The sequence below is a fragment of the Leopardus geoffroyi genome, chromosome X, assembly GCF_018350155.1.
Source record: "Leopardus geoffroyi isolate Oge1 chromosome X, O.geoffroyi_Oge1_pat1.0, whole genome shotgun sequence".
NCBI classification, from domain to species: Eukaryota; Metazoa; Chordata; class Mammalia; order Carnivora; family Felidae; genus Leopardus; species Leopardus geoffroyi.
In genome coordinates, this window is record NC_059343.1 from 16,022,007 (window position 1) to 16,043,358 (window position 21,352).

General features: G+C 43.1%; 1 protein-coding gene across 7 annotated transcripts in view; it reads right to left on the reverse strand.

The window, feature by feature from the left end:
* The window catches only part of SH3KBP1 (SH3 domain containing kinase binding protein 1), a 336,102-nt gene that overhangs the window by 265,525 nt on the left and 49,225 nt on the right, over positions 1-21,352 (reverse strand). For 6 of the 7 annotated variants that reach the window (XM_045472250.1, XM_045472247.1, XM_045472249.1 and 3 more), the window contains exon 2: positions 19,959-20,116. In XM_045472250.1, coding sequence (XP_045328206.1) covers positions 19,959-20,116 — 158 coding nt within the window. Of the gene's footprint in view, positions 1-19,958; positions 20,117-21,352 lie in introns of those variants that run through there. The other variant, XM_045472245.1, reaches the window with a different exon arrangement.

Genomic DNA, 21,352 nt, shown 5'->3' on the forward strand with positions numbered 1-21,352 from the left:
AGAGAGAGAGAGAGAGAGAGAATCTTATGCAGGCTCTACACCCAGCACAGAGCCCAATGCTGGGCTCAATCTCACGACTGTGAAACTATGACCTGAGCTGAAATCAAGAGTCAGATGCTTAACCGACCGAGCCACTCAGATACTCCTGCTTTAACTATTCTAGTTCCTTTGATTTTCCATAAAAATTTTAATTTTTTTAATGTTTATTTATTTTTGAGAGTGAGAGAAACAGAGTGTCAGTGGGGAAGGGGCAGAGAGAGAGGAAGACACAGAATCCAAAGCAGGCTCCAGGCTCCAAACTGTCAGCACAGAGCCTGACTTGGGGCCCAAACCCACAAACCACGAGATCATGACCTGAGCTAAAGTCAGGTGCATAACCAACTGAGCCACCTAGGCGTCCCTGATTTTCCATATAAATTTTAAAACAAGCTAGTCTACAAAAAAAGAAAAAAAAAAAAACTTTCCTGGGATACTGATAGGAATTACATTACCAATAGATTAATTTGGGGAGAACTAACATCTTTACCTTGTTGACTCTTCCAGTCCACGAACACAGTATACCTCATTACTTCTTGAGATGTTCCTCGAATACTTTCATCAACATTTAGTAGTTTCAGCACATACATCCTGTGTGTGTTTTGCTAGATTTATACCTAAGTAGTTCAATTATTTTTGGAGTGATTGTAAATGGGATTGTGCTTTTAATTTGGGTTTCTGTATGTTCATTGCTAGGATATAGAAAAATTAAATTTCATGTGTTCATCTATCCTACTATCCTGTGACCTTGCTGAATTCACTTATTAGTTCTAAGAGTTGTTTTGTAGATTCTCAGGATTTTCAACGTAAAGAATCATGTCATCTACAAACAGGGACGATTTTATTCTTCCATTCTGATTCATTGCCTTTTATTTCTTTTCTCAACATTGTGCTGGCTAGGACTTCCAGTACTGTGGTGAGAGCAGATATTCTCACCTTGTTCCCATCCTCACGGAGAAAGCATTCAGTCTTTCACCATGTAGTATAATATTAATGTAGGTTTTTTGTAGATGTTGTTTATCAAGCTGGGAAAACTCCTCTCTGTTCTTACTTTGCTGACAGCTTTTATCTTGAATGGATGTTGAATTTTGTCACATGTTTTTTCTGTACCAATTGATATGATTATGTGATTACTTTTTCTCCTATAGCTTATTGATATGGTGGATTATATTAACTGATTTTCGAACAATGAAGCCGCCGTCCATATCTAGAATAAATCCCACTTGGTCATAGAACACGGTTCTTTTAATATCTTGCTGGATTTGTTTTGCTAATACTTTGTTGTGGATTTTTGTGTCTATGCTCTTGAGGGACATTGGTCTGTAGTTATTTTTGTACTGTTGGCCTGGTTTTGGTACCAAGGTAATACTGGCCTCATAAAATGATTAGCAGGCATTTCCTTCTCCTCTATTTTCTCAAAGAGATTATGTAGAATTGGTGCTTATGTTTAAATATTTGATGGAAATCTCTGGTGAAACCCTCTAGGCTTGGAGATTCTTTTTTGGAAGCTTTTAAGTTATTAATTCAATTTAAGTTTTGTTTTTTTTTTTATTTAGGTAATCTCTACACCCAACGTGGGGCTCAAACTCATGACTCCAAGATCCAGAGTCGCATGCTCTTCTGAATGAGCCAGCCAACACCCCTGAATTCAACGACTTTAATAGTTATAGGACTATTGACATTATCCATCTATTTTATCTTGAGTGAGTTTTGGTAGTTTGTGATTTTTCAAAGAATTGGTCCATTTCATATTAATTGTCAGATGTATGTGCATATAAGACCTGTTTGTAATATTCTCTTACTATCTTTGTAATGGCTGCAAGATCTATAGCGATAGACCATTTTATTCCTAGCATTGCAATTTGTGTTTTCTTTCTTTGTCAGTCTTCTTATAAGTTTATCCATTTTACTGATCTTTTTAAAGAACTAGTTTCTTCACTGATTTTCTCTGATGTTTTTCTATTTTCAACATCAATGATTCCAGCTCTTCATTATTTCCTTTCTTCTGCTTGCTCTTTTCTTCTCCTTTATTTTCTAATTTCTTGAAGTGGGAGCTTAGGTTATTGATGAGAACTTTCCTCCACTCTAATGTAAACATTTAGTGCTATAAATTTTCCTCTTAGCACTGCTTTGGTTGTGTCCCACAAATTGTGTATTTTCATCTTCATTCAGTTTGATGTATTTTTAAAATTTCCTTTGAGACATCCTCTTTGACCCATGGTTTATCCAGAAATGTGTTATTTGTTTTCCAAGTGTTTGGAGATTTTCCTGTTACCTTTATGTTATGTTACTGATTTCTAGTTTGATCCCATCATAGTCAAACAACATACTCTCTATTATTTCCATTCCTTTAAATATATTGGAGTTAGTGTTATGACCCAGAGCATGGTCTAACTTGGTGAATGTTTCATAGGTACTGAAGAGGATGTGTTTTATGCTGTTTCTGGGTGGAGTGTTCTACAAATATCAATTAGAACCACTCGGCTGATGATGTTGCTTGGTTCTTCCTTATCCTTGATGATATCCTACTTAGTAGTTCTTTCAAACACTGAGAGAGCAATGCTGAAACTCACAACTATAATTGTGGATATATCTGTCTTTCAGTTCTACCAGTTTTTCTTCATGTGCTTTGCAGCTCTGTTGTTTTGTTCATACATACTTTAGATTGCTGTTTTATTGGTAGATTGACAATGTTATCATCTGTCCTTCTTTGTCTCATTAATTTTCTTTGCTCTTTAGTCTACCTTATCTGGTATTATAAATAGCTACTCCTGCTTTTTTTAAAAAATAATGCTTTCATATCTTTTTTCACCCTTTTACTTTTTTCACTTCAATGCATTTGAAGTGAGTTTCTTGTAGACAGCGCATAGTTGAGTCACATTTTTATCCATTCTGTTACCTCTTGCAATTGGTAAATTTAGACTATTTACACTTAAAGTAATTATTGATATATCAGGGCTTAAGTCTGCCATTGTATTATTTGTTTTCTATTTATTCTCTATTTATCATCCCTCTTTTTCCTTTTTCTTCCCTTCCTGTGAGTTACTTGTACATTTCTCAAAGCTCCATTTTGATTTATCCATAGTCTTTGAGTACATCTCATTGTATAATTTTTTAGTGGTTTTTAATGGTTTTTAGTTATTAAAATATACACATATAACTTAATCACAGCCAGTGGTATCAATATTTTCCCATTTGAAGTGATGTATAGAAATCTTACTTCCATTGATGTTCCTTTATACCCTCCCCACTTTTTAAATATAACTTTCTTATATATTATCTCCACACATATTGAACACCACACCAGATGATATTATAACTTATGCGTCAAACATCAAACATAATTTTAAAATCTAATGAGGATAAAGACAGCCTATTATACATACCCCTATTTCTACCCATCCACTGTTTGTTTCCCTTTCTGAAGTTCCAAGCTTCGTTCTGTCACCATTTCCTTTTCAGTTTAGAGAGCTTTCTTTAGCCGTTATTTAAGAGTAGGTCTACTACTAACAAATTCTGTTTTCCTTCACCTGAGAATATTTTTATTTTCTCCTCATTCCTGAATAATATTTTCACCAGATATAGAATCCAGAGTTGACCATTCTTTTCTTTCAGCACCAGAAAATGCTGTGCACTTCCTTCTGGACTCCATGATTTCATACGAGAAATCCACTGTCATTCAAATCATTCTTCTCCTACAGGTAACATGTTGTTTCTCTCTCATGGCTTTTTCTTTGTCTTTAGTTTTTAGAGGTTTGATTATTGATGTGTCTTGGCACAGATCTCCTCTTTGGGTTTTGCTCAGCTTCTCGATCCTGGAAGTTTATCCCTTTTGCCCAGTTAAGGGAGTTTTCAGCCATTATTTCTTTGAATACTTTTTATTTCCATAACTTTTTTCTTCCCTTCTGGGACTCCAATGACACAAATGTTAGACCTTATGTTATTGTACCATAGGTATGTGAGGCTCTGTTCTTTTGTCTTTCCAGACTATCTTCTCTGTGTTGTTCAGACTGGGTAAATTTTATTGATCTGTTTTCAACCTCACTGATTCTTTCCACTCTCATCTCTATTATTAAGCTAACCAGTAAACTTTTTGATGTGGCAATTTTATTTTTTGGTTCTATAATTTCCATGTTTTAAATATCTCCAGTTTATTTGATAAGAATGTTTAATTTTTTGTTTCAAGAATGTTTGTCATTATTCATTAAGGCATCTTTTTTCAAGGTTTATGTATTTGTTTTGAGAGAGAGAGAGAGAGAGAGAGAGCACACATGCAATGGAGAGGGGCAGAGAGAGAGAATCCCAAGCAGGCACTGTGCAGAGCCTGACTTAGAGCTCAATCCCACCAACTGTGTGATCATGAGCTGAGCCAAAATCAAGAGTCGGCAACTCAACTGACTGAGCTGCCCAGGCACCCCCATTAAGGCATCTTTTATGATGGTTGCATTAAAATCTGTCAGGTAATTCCAACATTTGAGTCTTCCCAGTGTTGTTATCTGTTGATTGCCTTTTCATTTAAGTTGTGGTTTTGGGAATGCAAGCTGGTGCAGCCACTCTGGAAAACAGTATGGAGGTTCCTCAAAAAACTAAAAATAGAACTACCCTACGACCCAGCAATTGCACTACTAGGCATTTATCCAAGGGATACAGGTGTGCTGTTTCGAAGGGACACATGCACCCCAGTGTTTATAGCAGCACTATCCACAATAGCCAAAGTATGGAAAGAGCCTAAATGGCCATCGATGGATGAATGGATAAAGAAGATGTGGTATATATATATACAATGGAGTATTACTCAGCAATCAAAAAGAATGAAATCTTGCCATTTGCAACTATGTGGATGGAACTGGAGGGTACTATGCTAAGTGAAATTAGTCAGAGAAAGATAAAAATCATAGGACTTCACTCATATGAGGACTTTAAGAGACAAAACAGATGAACATGAGGGAAGGGAAATAAAAATAATATAAAAACAGGGAGGGGAACAAAACAGAAGAGACTCATAATTATGGAGAACAACCTGAGGGTTGCTGGAGGGGTTGTGGGAGGGGGGATGGGCTAAATGCAGAAGGGGCACTGAGGAATCTACTCCTGAAATGATTGTCGCACTATATGCGAACTAATTTGGATGTAAATTTAAAAAAAAAAAATTTAAAGAAAGAAAGAAAAGGCATCCAAATCGGCCAGGAGGAGGTCAAACTTTCACTCTTCGCAGATGACATGATACTCTATATGGAAAACCCTAAAGATTCCACCAAAAAACTGCTAGAATTGATTCATGAATTCAGCAAAGTTGCAAGATATAAAATCAATGCACAGAAATCGGCTGCATTCCTATACACCAACAATGAAGCGACAGAAAGAGAAATCAAGGAATCAACCCCATTTACAGTTGCCCAAAAAACCACAAAATACCTAGGAATAAATCATTTAAGTTGTGGTTTTCCCAGTTCTTGATGGGACATGTGACTTTTTATTGTATCCTAGGCACTTGGGTTATTATATTACAAGATTCTGAATCCTATTTAGATGAAGCATGCAGGTCCTGGGCCACTTTGGCAGGCTGTAATGCCAATGATCGTTCAGTTCACAGAGCCCTTGCACTGCTATTCAGGTCTTCTCATTTGTGTTACCTAGAGGTCACTCTGAAAACTAAGTGGTTTTCCACACTGTAGTTTCTCTTCTCAAACTTTTCGGTATGTTAATTCTAGTCAAATTCACGTATGGGTCGGTCAGGAGTTTGCCCAAGACTTCCTATACAGGTTTAAGGAATCCCTCTCTCCACCTCCCTCCTCTCCAAGATCTTCCCAACTCTAGTAGGGTGGGTGATGGGGGCCACTTACTACTTCTGAGCTGGGGGCTAGGGGAGTCAAAGGCCAGACTCCCCATCTGGCCTCCACTGACAACATGCCAGCGGATGAGGGGAGAGCTGCAATGGGTCGCCTGGTGCCATCAGGCAAGACGCAAAATTCCAGACTCCCCACTCAGTATCAACTGACAACCTGCCAGTAGGAAAGAAGAGCACTGCCCCAGGCCATTTGCCATCTTTATTTTAAGCCAAAGACCTCAGGGCTTAAGACAACACGCATTCATTATCTCACAGTTGTGTAGGTCAGAAGTCCAGGCAGCCTCACCTGGATAGTCTGCCCAGCAGCTCTCAAGGCTGATATCAAGATGTCAACCAGGCTGGACTCTTATCCAGGGACCTGGAAGAATAATCCACTTCCAAACTCACTCAAGTTGCTGGCAGAATCCGATTCCTTGCAGCAGGAGGTCTGCAGTCTCCGTTTCCTTGCTGGCTGCCAGCCTGGGTCTGCTCTCTGCTCCAGCAAAGTTGCCTGTATTCCTTCTCACGTGACACCTCCATCTTCAAAGCAGCCAGTCCCTCCTCAAGCTCTGAATTTCTAGGACTTCTTTTTTGGCCACTAGGCAGAGAAAGTTCTTTGCTTTTAAGGGCTCATGTGATAAGATTAGGCCCACCATGATACCTCCCTTTTGGAAAGTCAACTGTGTCATATAACATAACACAATCACTAGAATGATAGCACATCACATTCTCAGGCTCTGCGTATTTGGGAGTGGAATCTTGGGGATTCCAATAATGAGTGGATGCTTAGAAATTCTGCTCACCTCACTACCACTGGGGAGAGGGCAGGATAGAGAGCTCATTATTTGGTCCAGAGTTTCTGCAATGAGAACGTATTAATTCTAGGGGCATCTGGGTGGCTCAGTCAGTTAAGTATCCGACTTCGGCTCAGGTCATGATCTCGTAGTTCATGAGTTCAAGCCCCATGATGGGTTCTGTGCTGACAGCTCAGAGCCTGGAGCCTGCTTCTGATTCTGTGTCTCCCGCTCTCTCTGCCCCTCCCCCACTCATGCTCTGTCTCTCTCTGTCTCAGGAATAAACATTAAAAAAAATTTTTTTTAAAAGAACGTATTAATTCTAATGGACTTGAATTGAGCAATATGTTTACACTATCTTGCTATACTATTTGTGTATTTGTGGTAAACATTTCTTTTTATAATTTCCAGCATGATTACGTTTTCATATATATACATATGTAGGTATGTATATATACACACATATTCAAAAGCTACTTTAGAAAGAACATTATAGGGGCGCCTGGGTGGTTCAGGCGGCGAAGTGTCCGACTTCAACTCAGGTCATGATCTTATGGTTCATGAGTTCGAGCCCTGCCTCGGGCTCTGTGCTGACAGCTCAGAGACTGGAGCCTGCTTTGGATTCTGTGTCTCCCTCTCTGCCCCTCCCCCACTCATGCTCTGTCTGTTTCTCTCTCAAAAATAAATAAACATTAAAAAATATTTTCTAAGTTAAAAGAAAGAAATAACATTTTAATATTGTTGAATGTAGAACTACAGTTCACAGGCTACCAACCCACGTGTGTGCCTGGGAAAAGATATTAGATTAAAAAGGGTGACGCTACCTATCGGTACCATTGCACAAAAGGCATGCCAAAGCTTTAGGAAGCAGCAGGATCCCCTGAAGTTTTAAAAATATCCTAAGGCCCCTGTCCCAACTCCTTCCCCAACTCCAAAATGCTGGCATGCAGCCTGCCTGGGGCAGGGCCAGGCTGGAGACTCACTGGCAAGGAGTGCCCTGTAGGACCCCACATGTCACAAGCATAAATATCCAGTGATGACCACAGCGACATCCTAGATGGTTTAGATTTCAATCTGCTAGGAAGCTGGGGAGTTGAAACACATGATCTTAAAGTCGCTTTCTAAGCTCAGATTCAATAATCCTGTCATTAAGAAAACAGGACTCCATTATGGATAATCACCAAGATCAACTGGGTCAGGGGACTGCTCTCCCCGAGTCACAAGACATCCCCCCACATTCTTCCTGTGCCGCAACACTGACCAAGTCTGAGGTATCTGCCAAATGGTGTGGGGTCTTACTGGTGGACCCATTTGTCCTCAATTACTCCAGACCCTTCTTGGTGTTAACATTTCTCACAATAGCATTTAACAGGTTCTAGTTGTTAGGATTTTGTTTTCCAAAGGAAAACGATGTTATTTAAATTGTAAAGAATAATTTGAGCAGGAATTGGTTGCTGAGCAGGAATTGGCCAAGGACCCCACAGATGAGGAACAACTGGATAGTCAAGCACCTGGATTATCGATCACTGATAGAAAAGACAGCCACACTCCTTCTGAAAAGCATGTCTGAACGTTACAAAATAACAAGTTTCCTTACTAATTAGTAAAATGAAACATTTTCCCAAATTGCCTTGCTTTCACAATTTGTAGGAGAAACAGCATAGGCCCAAAACTCCAGGCAGTGCGTGCTCCTTTGCATTGAAATCGCTGATTTCTGGAAAGGATCCTTTAAAAATCAGAAAACAAAACAAGCACGATTCTGAACACAGAACAGCAACCTGGAAATCTCTATTTTATGTCACTTATGGAAGTAAATTTGTGATTCTTTCTTAAATCAAGAATAGCAAAATAATGACGAGCTTTATCTCAGAGCGGTGCAGATACGCAAGATGTGGAGTGGGCACGCTGGGGAGGCACAACGCAGCAGGCGGTAACGCGGAGGGGCTTGCTCCCATCAGGACAATGCAGACACCCAGATAATGCTGTGGGCTTGAGCTCAGGTTCTAGAGCCAGCCTGCCTGCGTTCCCATGCACTCTCTGCACCACCCTAGCTTGTGTGACCACGGATGAGTTTTTTAACCTTAAGACGCCCATGCCTCGGTTACCTCTTCTGAAAAACAGGCATGCTAAGAAAGGACAGTACTGATACCATAGAGTGGTGTAAGCATTTCATGGGATAAAACATATGAAGGGCTTAGCCTCCTTTCCGTCTGGCACACAGTAGGTGCTCAACAAATGTTAGTCATTGTACACAGACGGACACAGTGCCAGGCAGCCAGTAAGCCTGGAAGAGAACGTAGCCATTATTATTCCAAAAAGTAACACAGCAATCAGGGCCACGAGATGCCCGTGGGTTCATTTAACACATTCTAACAGAGTCGCCTGATGAATCCCGTCAAAAGCTTCCCAAGTGGCATCCTAATCGGTTACATCTTTGCAGAACAATGTCTAACATCTGCTCTCCAGAGGACAGAATGACCAAAAGGCCAGGTCACAGGAGCTACAGCTGCCATCCTGTGGAAGAAGCTACATTTATGACAATACAATATTCCACGTAACGGGTCTCATTTGTGCCTTATAGCCCTTGGTGCCAGCACATAGACACCAGTAGGCGCTCCCTCCGCGAGTACGGCAGAACACATTGCGACTAGATAGTGTGAGCACATTATGTAACACACCCAGGAAATTCCTGCTACCTTTTGCAGAGACGTTAAGTGTCTTAAAAATGATATTCCATACCATGCGCAAAATTAATGGTCTTTGTGTTGGTAGTTTTTTTTAAAAAGTGAAATATGAGCAGAGAGATCCACTTCAGGGTCTCTGAATGTAGAATAGTAACTTGGAAATGTTGAAGTAAATTTGTGATTCTTTTTTAAATAAGTAACAGTCCCACCGAGGGGCACTCGCGGCCAATAGCATCCACCCAAGCAGCAGCAAAAGCCCAGGCCCAAGGGGGTGGGCACCATGCCCCCCCCCCAAACACAACACCCTCTGTTCCCTCTTCTTGAGGAGCGGCACCATGTCGTCCGCCTCCACTGGCTACCATGAACAAATGCCCCTGCCCAAGAAAAGCAGGAGGAATGACGAGGAAGAAAACCACATCTTACCCCCTGCCCCCGCCCCCACCCCCGTCCCTGCCCCAACCAGAATGAGGAGCAGAAACCCCGTCTTTCACAATTCCCGGGGCACAGAGTCTTTGAGCAGCAAGTGCGACGCTCGTAGCGTCCCCCAGACGACGCCCATGGGCCAGAAAGCAGTTTAAACCACACGGTCACCAGATCTACAAAACACAAGTTTGTGTCCAAAATACAGGAAGCTTACTTCAGCCTTGCACTGCACTTAACTGCCACACGACCTCTTAGTAGTACGTCCTGCTGCAAGTACTCTCCTTTGTAACAGGAGAGCAATCAGATCTGAGTCAGACTAAGTGAAGCATCCCCCCAACACCTGCCCCCGCTGTCGTATTTCCAGAGAGAAGGTCTTTCTCTCTCGTTGACCCAGATAACTTCTGTTACCATTGTTCTTGCAGAGCCCACATCTCAGACTTTGCAGTGAACACCGTGCAGCTCTGACAGTGGACAAATACGCAGTGACGTCTGTCTTACTCACAGACCTGTTTCATCAGCAGCTTCCATGATCTCACTGAGGATTCCACCTTGTGGGTCAACCATTAAGGTGCTGACAAAGTGAAAGCTATCTGAACTGACCTCTACAGTCACAAGTATTGTGAAACCAGTGGACAAGGATTCACTTTATGTTCAAAGTAATCCCTAACAGTAACTAGGGGGCCACATGCTACCACTGAAAATGGAAAGGCTGTTGTGACTCAGAAACAAATGAGCGGAGGCACTGTGAGAAGAAATGATGCAGTCGTATATATTTGGAGAGAGATGGATGTGTTTCCGTGTTACCTAATGATACCAGAGAGCCAACAAAGTTTGAATAATGAAGGCGTAGACAAGTCTTCCTCACTGACAAGCCGTGTGAACAAGGAGCCATGACACGTCAGGTCATCTGTTCTGGAGACTGCAGGGCGGGGGGAGGGGGGGCAGCTGCCAGCGCAAGCCCAGGAACAGAGGAAAGTGTCTTGGGGGTCTACCCGAGTCCCCAGGCCCCCACTCCATTGCGCTCGACCACACAGCACACATAAGCAGACCTGAGAGGCACGCACAGCTCTAGAGAGGGGACTGGGCTCTTTGGCAAGATTTGAAAAGGACAGAGGGGACAGAATTCAAATCTTACTCTGTCACAGAACTAAAATTTGAAGATGAGAGTTATCATAGGAAGAGGGTAAATGTACGTACCTCCTTTCCATGATCTGTTCCTCTCATACGGATAGAACTTAAAGGTCAGTAACTTGAAGTAGAAATGTAGAGTTCTGGGAAAGTTCCAGCACAGGCCCATGCTTACAGAGGGGATAGTTTGTGCAAGAACTTTTTTTTACTACCGTCCCCCAAGTTTTCAAACAGATGTTTGACAGGATTTCGGATCTTAACGGATTTGATGTCAGGGAAGATGGAAAGGGTACATTGTTAATATTTTGTCTAACAAGAAAGCAAACAACAACTAAATGCTATACAAAGATAAGCTGTTTGGGCTCAAACATACGTGTACACAACAAAATTCAGAAATATCCAGGAGGATTCCCACAGACTTACTGAAACAAAAGGTGTATTAACAAGAAAATGTCAAACTTGAGAAAGCAAATTTCCTTTTATTTCCCCCCAACTAAAAGAAATGGAAGATGAAAATTGCCAAAACAAAGCCGTTTTTTTTTTTTTTCAAAATAAGTACAATCATAGCGCTCAGTTGGCAGTTAATTCTTTCTCCCCACAGAAAACAAGAAATAATCTCCATCCTCCCCTGTATCTTTTACATAGCCTCGGCAGCCTGAGATACATTTCTATTATGAGGCTACTAGATAGTGTAAAAAGGAATGTTTTAAAACTCCTATTAGCTCAAGCTAGTAAAACCGTGTACTTCTATATTGTGCCACCATTAAAAGCAGCATTAGTACAAAAAATTAAAAAAAAAAAAAATAACCACAACCAAAGTAACAATGGGCTTTCTCTCAGAATGGTACAAATATGCAAAATCCTAACCTTTCACCTCGCTCATTACAAAACAACAGTATTCTTCAACCACTTCAGACAAATACACAACACGCTCAGCATATGCCAGAGAGAGATCCAAAACACCTAGCAAATGAAGGCTGAGGCAATGGGAAACCAAGCTGAAAATTGTTGCGCTCAGCATCGGACTTGCAAGCTACAAGTAAAAATGCCTCACCCTTCCAGGACGGGCTCCAGGACCGGCCGCATTGAGCAAAGTGTGCATTTCCCTAAAGCGTGTACAAACGGGCAGAGAGAATGGCTCACTTCCTCACACAGAGACCATCAGATCAATTTCAAAACCAACAAGCATATTCTTTTAACCCCTACCACAGCTTCCTGCCTTCCACGCATCTATTTGTGTAGGACAAAATACCAAGGGCCTGCGTCCCGCTGCACTTCACCAAAGGTCCCCTCTCAAAGCAGTCGGCCATATGCTTGTGGGCTCAAGCTACAGTTTCGAGGCTTTTTCTTTTTTGAATTCCTTTGGCTAGCCATTAAAAAATGCGAACCTGTGAATACATGTCAGGAGAACCCAGAAAAAGGCTGCTTAGGAATCCTTTGCTGGACTAAAATACACTGTCGTCTGGATCTGGGGGTAAGGTTCTGAAAGACCCTGGTAATTAAATCCAACATGAGGAAGATGAACTTCTATGAAAGAGCCCGTATCTGCCTTGAATAGGCGGTTATCTTTCTGTTTTCTATGGCAGTTTCAGGTCCCAGAAGGGCAGCTGTTTTTTTTTTTAATAAACGACTTTGAGGATTTCATCCTAGTACCTCCTATTATTTACCCCAAATTATGGTCTCTTGTGGTCTGCTCCAAAAAAATATCCAAAACTCAAAGATTTGGCAAAAAGGTATGATTGTGTGACCTTTTGATGCCACAGTGATATATCTTCCATAAAGTTCCACCCCCCCCCCAGCAGAATCATCTAATTCTCTCTGGAAATGTAACCTGATTTAACTAACACTTTGTTAGGGCATTTTACAACCCTATAAAAGTCACAGGATAACATACAGAAAAATGATAAAGTATGCTGCTTTCTTTTTTTTTTTTTTTTCCTTTTTTTGGTAGAGATGATAACCCCAGAGGTTAAGACTTCAGTGTCCTCTAAAATATGAACCTGTTTTGGATATAACTTAGCAATCTTATTTGAATTTCCTTTTCTCCACTGACTTTTTGATCAGTTTCTCATAGACTGACTGCATCAGTTTTGTGATTCTGCTAGTTCCCTCCTTAAGTGAGTCCAATAAAACTTTGACACAATCAAAATTGCCCTATGTGTGTGTGTTTAACAATTTAAGAATTAGTCATTGATATTTTGGGGGGGCCCGACAATCATATGGTCCCTGGAGGGTGAGTTCTAGGCTTCAGGCTCCCTCAGCTATCATACTCATAGGGCAGCTATGTGAAGACAACCAGACTCAGGCCGATCGATCAGCTCAGTTGGCTAGTGTGACACAAATAAGGTTCCAACATTAGGCATGACACCCTCCATCCGCTCACAGAGGCCACAGCTTTAAACAGATAAAAATAGGGGTGCTTGGGTGGCTAAGTCTGTTAAGCGTCCGACTCTTGATTTCAGCTCAGGTCACGATATCACATTGGTTGTGAGACTGAACCCCGCGTCAGGCTCCATACTGAGAATGGAGCCTGCTTGGGATTCTCTCCCTCCCTCTCTCTCTGCCCCTCCCCCATTCACACTCACTCTCTCTCTCCCTCTCTCTCTCTCTCTCTCAAAATAAATATTGTAAAAAAAATAAAACAAATGGAAAATAATATAAACGTTGAGAGTGAACGAGCAGCAATGCCACTCCCATGGGTAAATACACAAGAGAAATGAGGGCCTATATCTGTAAGAAGACTGACACAACAATGTTCAGAGCCTTTGTTCATAAAATACCCAAACTGGAAACAATCCAAATGTCCGTCAACAGGAGAACAGATAAATTCTGGCATATTCATAAAATGGGATACTATACAGCAAGAACAGAGGACTGGTGTATGCAGCGACATTTTGTTGTGCAAAAGGAGCCATACATAAAAGAACACAGATTTAATGATTCCATTTTATATGAAATTCAAATGCATGCTAGCCTCACCTCTAATGATAGATTACCTATGGGGAGGGGAATGACTGGGAAAAGGCATGATAGTACTTTCTGGAGGGACAGAAATAGGATTGATCTGGATGATGGTTACAGAGTGCATATGTGCATAAAGAAAATCAAGAGGTATGGTTTTTACCAGCATTTTATTCTATGCAAATTTCACCTAAAAATGAATAAATTTTTTAAAAAGAGGAGGGATAGAGAAAAATGGATTCTAAAAAAAGTGAACAGGGAGAAGAAAGGAAAGGGGGATTTGAAAGGATTCTTCTTCCACATGTACAGTAAATAAATAAGAACTAACTAAATAAGGGGTGCCTGGTTGGCTCAGTCAGTGGAGCGTGTGACTCTTGATCTCAGGGTTGTAAGTTCAAGCCCCACATTGGGTGTAGAGGTTATTTAAAAATAAAATCTTAAAAAAAAAAGAACTAACTAAATAAAATAAAAAGGAGGATAAACCCAAAAGGGCATGACTGTATGTACCCTAGCTGGGTACGTTTATGCCTGCCAATAAATCTCGGCCCGAGAGCCGGCAAAGCCCAGGCATCTTCTTGACAAGGGGCGATGGGAATGGCTGGTATTTTTCTTTTGAAAAACTGAGACAATACAGAGTTGAGGCTGGATACTGAATTCCAACACCTTGGGGGGACCATGCTCAATAAGGACACTGATTAATGATCCGATAATAAATGAATCAAGAAAACACTTAAGGTAAGCTCTCTGATGGTGGTTAACAGAGGTATAAAGGCACACAAATAAACAGTGGGAGTCCACAAGACTACCCAATTCAATTCAGGGACAAATTATTCTCAAGCTAAATAATGCATATGTAAACCCACTCTCAAAACTACAAACTTATGCCAATATGATTATTATTACCTAAAGATGTACTTTTAGCTTCTCGAACCCTCTATGGCAGTTTTCATTATTGTTAAACTCCACTGCAGCCACCTACTCAATCTTCAATAATAGGCCTAAAACATTCCCAGTGGGTGAAGACTTGAAAATAGATTCAGCCATCTGAAAGAATAGAAGTTTCTTTTTCTGCCAAATGTGACAGCCACAAGTGGCGCAGCCCCAGCCATCCCGGCCACGTCCTTTCTGGCTGGGGTGGGACAAGTGCCTCCAGAGAGTGTGACTTCCCACACTGGGACTGCTCTAGCAGAGGGGAGACGACAAGCGATTAGGCACTCAGGCCAGGGGAGAGGGTGACATGGGACAGGGGCACACTCAGAAGGGGGCCAGCCATGTGCTAAATCCTGCCTCCTTTAATCTTCAGAGTGGCCAGATGAGGCAGTCGGGCTCCAAAAAGGAAACAGATGGCACACCCGAAGTAGGTAATGTGAGGCGGGACCAAGAAGACTTCCAAAGTGGGTGAGGTACAGTGAAACTCTGAGGCAGGAGGCGGGGCTAGAAACCAGGAATGAAGGGAAAGGAGTATGGAGGATGGGGACTTGGGAGCAACCATCGTCTGGCAGAGGGACAATCCCCTGGGGCAGGGAGCCAGCAGGATAATCCCTGACCTGGCTGGCCTCCCACCCTCCCTGCCATCTCCCGCCAGCACTCCTCTTGAGCCAAAGCCCACGGAAGCCTGCTGTGGTGGCCCCAGCCCCAGCCCCAGGCCCAGCAGGCAGACGAGGGCGGAGAGAGGCCGGGGAATGACCTCACCTCGGGGTTGGCAGCGAGGAGCTCCTGCTCCCCAGCACTCCCGCAGCAAGGAGAATGGGTTCTGAGGCGGCCTGGGTTCTTCCTACGCTGTGCTTCCCTGTCCTGGGGCCCACCAGCCCCCACAAATGCTTAAGCAGGCAACCCAGCCTTGAGCCCTGAGCAAAGTCCAACTTGGAAGCTCTCTGAGTCTATAGATTTGTGGTTTGGAATGAGGGAGCACTAAGCCTCTAGGACATCAAAATAAGGGTTTCAAAATAGGGCCTCCCCTCGAAACTGGTGCCAACACTGTAGTCTTTTCTCCTTCCCAGTGATGTCCTCTATCCTCCCAAGTCCTCCCCTCTTTCCCAGGGTCCTCCTTTCTCTTTCCCATGGTCCTCCCTTCCTTCCTAGGGTCTCCCTCTCTCCCACAGTCCTCCCTTCCTTCCCAGAGTCTTCTTCTCTCTTTCCCACAGTCCTCGCCTCCTTCCCAGGGTCCTCCTCTCTCTTTCCCACGGTCCTCGCCTCCTTCCCAGGGTCCTCCTCTCTCTTTCCCACAGTCCTCCCTTCCTTCCCAGGGTCTTCCTCTCTCTTCCCCACCATCCTTACCTCCTTCCCAGGGTCCTCCTCTCTCTTTCCCACAGTCCTCGCCTCCTTCCCAGGGTCCTCCTCTCTCTTTCCCACAGTCCTCCCTTCCTTCCCAGGGTCTTCCTCTCTCTTCCCCACCGTCCTTACCTCCTTCCCAGGGTCCTCCTCTCTCTTTCCCACAGTCCTCGCCTCCTTCCCAGGGTCCTCCTCTCTCTTTCCTACAGTCCTCCCTTCCTTCCTAGGGTCTCTCTCTCTCCCACAGTCCCACCTTCCTTCCCAGGGTCTTCCTCTCTCTTTCCCACGGCCCTCGCCTCCTTCCCAGCGTCCTCCTCTCTCTTTCCCATGGTCCTCCCTTCCTTCCTAGGGTCTCCCTCTCTCCCACAGTCCTCCCTTCCTTCCCAGGGTCTTCTTCTCTCTTCCCCATGGTCCTCGCCTCCTTCCCAGGGTCCTCCTCTCTCTTTCCCATAGTCCTCGCCTCCTTCCCAGGGTCTTCCTCTCTCTTTCCCACGGCCCTCGCCTCCTTCCCAGGGTCCTCCTCTCTCTTTCCCATGGTCCTCCCTTCCTTCCTAGGGTCTCCCTCTCTCCCACAGTCCTCCCTTCCTTCCCAGGGTCTTCTACTCTCTTCCCCATGGTCCTCGCCTCCTTCCCAGGGTCCTCCTCTCTCTTTCCCATAGTCCTCGCCTCCTTCCCAGGGTCTTCCTCTTTCTCCCCACAGTCTTCACCTCCTTCCCAGAGTCCTCTTCTTTCTTTCCCAGATCCTCCTTTCTCTTTCCCATGGTCCTCTTCTCTCATTCCTTTCTCCTCCATCTTCACACCAAGCTTTTATCTGGAAAAACCCTCCTGCTACACTAGAATTTGGCTCAAATTCAAGGGCAGTCCTTGTCCCAAAATTGGGGGTTTTGTTTGGAAGGGCAAAAGAATTACACCCCCATTTACACATCAGTACAACAGAGTCAATATGTGATAGCCCAGATATAATATTTTCCTACTCTTAAAATGGGAAAGAGCTGCTAGGTTCAACTGTAGTCCAAGAAAAAAAAGTCTGTACTCCTACAACTATTTATAAAAAGCAAGTTATTCAGCGTGTTACCAACAAAACTGTCCCCAGCCTCTGCAAAACAAAAATAAAAGAACAAGGGGTGCCTGGGTGGCTCCCTCGGTTAAGTGTCCGACTTCAGCTCAGGTCATGATCACATGGTTCGTGGATTCGAGCCCCATATTGGGCTCTGCGCTGACAGCCCAGAACCTGGAGCCTGCTTTGAATTCTGTGTCTCCCTCTCTCTCTGCCCCTCCCCTGCTCGTGCTCTGCCTCTGTCTCTCTGTCTCTGTCTCTCAAAAATAAACAGTTAAAAAACTTAAAAAAAAAAGAAAAAAATGACATGTGAGTAAGATTACTCTGGGGCAAGATCCTAAGGAAAGACTGAAGTGGGTTCCTATTAGTTCTAGACTGGGGGCAGGGTACAGGTAGAGGGCCCAAGAGTTGGACACTGTTTTTCACGATCAATCCCTTTTCATAAAACCCTCCCATGTAGCTCTCAAGTCACTTTGAGGGGGACACCTGCTTCTCTGGGCCCAGCACCCCCACACTACCTGCTCCCCACAGCCATAGGTCTTAGGCATGGTCTGGTACCACTGAATTACAGGAGAAGCCCTGGGGATTTCTGCACACAACCCTTCCAGTAAGAACAATCCTGTCTTCTCCAGCGTTAGATAGGAAGTTTATGGCAGAAAAAATTTTTAGGCCTACTTGGTATTTCCCACAGGGAACAGCCTCAAGGTGACGTCTCTCCCCGCCCCCCCCCTTTTTTTTTACTCAATTCCAACCATTATTTAGAACTGTGCAGCATGTAATTTCTTAACACGAATGAGCTACATTTTTGTAATTAACCCCTAGATGACTTCTGCAAAGGGCATAATTTTTAAAACGTTCCTGAAAAAGTAGATTTTATTCAATGCTTCATGGCCACAAAGGGGAAAGGAAAATACCACTCCTATCAAAAAAGCAATATGAATACAAAGGTGTAAAACAGCATAACTGGAATTCTACATTTAATTTGACTGCTACTTGACTTAAATAGTCAACACAAGGGGGGCCTGGGTGGCTCAGTTGGTTGAGTGTCCAACTATTGATTTCGGCTCAGGTCATGATCCCAGAGTTGTGGGATCAAGCCCTGCATGGGGCTCGACACTGTGTGTGGAACCTGCTTAAGATTCTCTTTCTCTCCCTCTGCCCTTCTCCCCGGCTCATGCTCTCTCTCTCTCTCTCTCTCTCTAAAATAAGTAAGTAAATAAATAAAAGTCAAAACTAGTTTCACCCCATGAGGTACCTCGGTAGCTCAGGTAGTTGAGTGCACAACTCTTGAGTTTGGCTCAGGTCATGATCCCAAACACATGGGATCGAGCCCCATATCAGGCTCTGCACTGTGTGGAGGCTACTTGAGAGTCTCTCTCTCTCTGTCTCTCTCTCTTTTTCTCTCCCCCCTCCTCTGCCTCTCCTCCCTGCTCTTCCTCTCTAATATATATATAATATTATTTAATATTTATTTATAATTTTGTACATAATATATAATATTAAATATTTAATAATTAATATTTAATAATATATATTTAATCATAATTTTCCCTCCAGATGTGCCAAATGTCTCCAATTAATTCCCTCTGTGAAGCATCCCATGGACGTAAGTCATGGCAGGTGTGAGGAGCCTTGAAGGTTATTTTACTTTTTTTGAGTTTTTGTTTTAATTTTATTTTAGTCTAGTTTTAGATTTATTTTAGTTTTAATTTTAATTTCAGGTAACACAATGGAGTATTAGTCTCAGGTATGCAGTAAGGCAATTCAGCACTTCAACAGATCACCCTGGGCTCACTGGGACAGATGTGCTCCTGAATCTCCACCTCCTATTTAATCCAACCTCCCACCCCACCCCCACCCCCAGCTTTGAAGGTTTCTGTAAAGGAAAGCCTGGAGCTCACAAGGTCGAGGTGCACAAAACTGGACCACAGTGTTCACTGCTTTAAAAAAAAAAAAAAAGACAAAGAGAGACCCACATAGGACGAATCACTGGCCTGGCCAGCTTCTCCATTCAGCACTAACCTTTGTGGATTCCCCAAGGGCACTCTGAGGGAGGAGCTTACCTCAGGAGGTCAAGGACAAGGGAAAAACCCTCTCAGCTTCTCTTTAAAGTTTCTACATTTGCCATACTTCATGGTAAGATCTTTCTGTAAGAAAGACCAAAGTCCACGCAAGAAAATAGAGATGCCCTCCAGGGAGAACAATAAAAGGAAATGAAGTCCAGTGGGGGTGGGGGGAAGGGAGGGAGTAAAAGTGGTCTGTTTTTCTGGGCCTGTGAAGTACTTCTTGACCCTCCATCTCTCTTTTACCCAAGTGATGACTCTTAAGCCAAAGGAAGCTAAGAGGTTTCTGATATATATATACATACATATATATATATATATATATATATACATATATATATATACACACATACAACTCAATTTTAAAAAAACTAGTTTCATTTTGAATGGAATGGATAAGGGTTAAATTCCTTTAAAACATCAAAGTAAATGAACAAGTACATAAAACAATTTAACAAGCCTTATATTTTTCCAGCATTTTCTAAGTGACACATCACTTTAAAAAGAACATTCTGGGCCTTAAGAAAGTGATTTCACAATGGCTATCTCTAGATACCTAGCGCAAAGCTATACATGCTCTTCTTGATAGCATACAAGAGGTCAAACTGTCAACTCATCCCCGACGTGACCCCATGAAATTACCCAAGTGCCCCCACAGTTTTGGTCAGTAGAACCCACAGAGGAGACAGGAAAAGGGTTTCACATTGTACTCACTCTTACAAAGTTGTCAGGGAACAAACCTCTCCTGCCGTTGATCTGTCCCTCCCACCAGCCTCCATCCTCCTTCCTGATGTTGGTGATGATCTCACCCACGCTGATCGTCAGCTCATCGTCGTGCTGGGCCTGGTAGTCAAACTCCACTATGGCCTCCACTGAAAGGAACAGGGACAGAAAAAAGAGCACCTTAGATCAGATCTTGGAGACGTCTGAGGCCCACCAGCCCTGGAAGATCAGTAAAGTCTTATTAAAGGGACTTCCCCTCTACCAGTACTTAAAATAACAGGACCCCACACAGCAACCTGATTTTGGTTAACCTGAGGCCTGTCGCACAGAAACCACAAAGCGCAGGTCCGTGGTCAGGCACCGGCAGAGTGGCCTACAGTTCTCAGGGCCAGCAGGAGCTTCAGAGGGGAAACCACACAACGACAGAAGGCCAATCACATTCGCACTCCCGGAGGGAGTACAGCATCATTTCCCAAGTGCAAAGAAGGCAGATAACACACGCAGGTTTGGTCCTTAGGTGTCCCCAGCCTTGCAGAGACGAACTGTGTGATGTTAACGTCCCTGGACCTCACGCATGCAAAATGATAATAACTGCCACCCTAAAGAAATAATGCCCATCTCTCAGCCACAAGATGTACTAAGTCAGCTGACACTGAGGGCCCTGCTGGCCAAGCCAATGTCTCTGGCTGCTTACGTCTGCAGGGTAAATCTGGAAAGACCAGACACCCTCAGGACAACTACCCTGTCAACAGAGGGCTTCTCAGGCAGCAGCACCATTTTAAAGTGTTCCCCCAATCTGTGGTGATTTTTTACATTTGGTCATAGGTGGAGGCAACAGACGACACAGATGCGACTTGTTGATAAAGCACAGGTGCAAAGTAGCAGAGCTAAGCAATCCCGAGCATGTTAACTCGTCCTTGGATAGATTATGCAACTTGTCTATGCTTTGGGTCTTGCCTCACAACCACCTCAACCAATAAACCTCTTGTCCTTTTCCTTCTATATTTGCAGCTCAGGATGAATGAATGAATGGCAAATGAATAAATACAAGGATACTGAAAATTTGCTGAAACCCCAGGTGGTGAATTAGCAACTTAGAAATTATGGAAATAGAAGAGGAAAAGTTTTAAATGAGCTCTGTAAGAAGCACAAAAGTGAACTCAAAATGGATCACAGATCTAAATCTAAGAGCCAGAAGTACCACACTTTCATAAGTAAGCACAGGATACAACCTTAGCAATCTTGGGTTTGGCAAAGATTTCTTCAGTAGTCGACAAAAAAGCACAGATGACTGGAAACCTCAATACAATGGGGTAGGTTTCCAGGAAAAAGGTGGGTAGGTGAGTGGGCCCCCTGTCAATGGGCTTTGTGTCTCCATTAGGGAT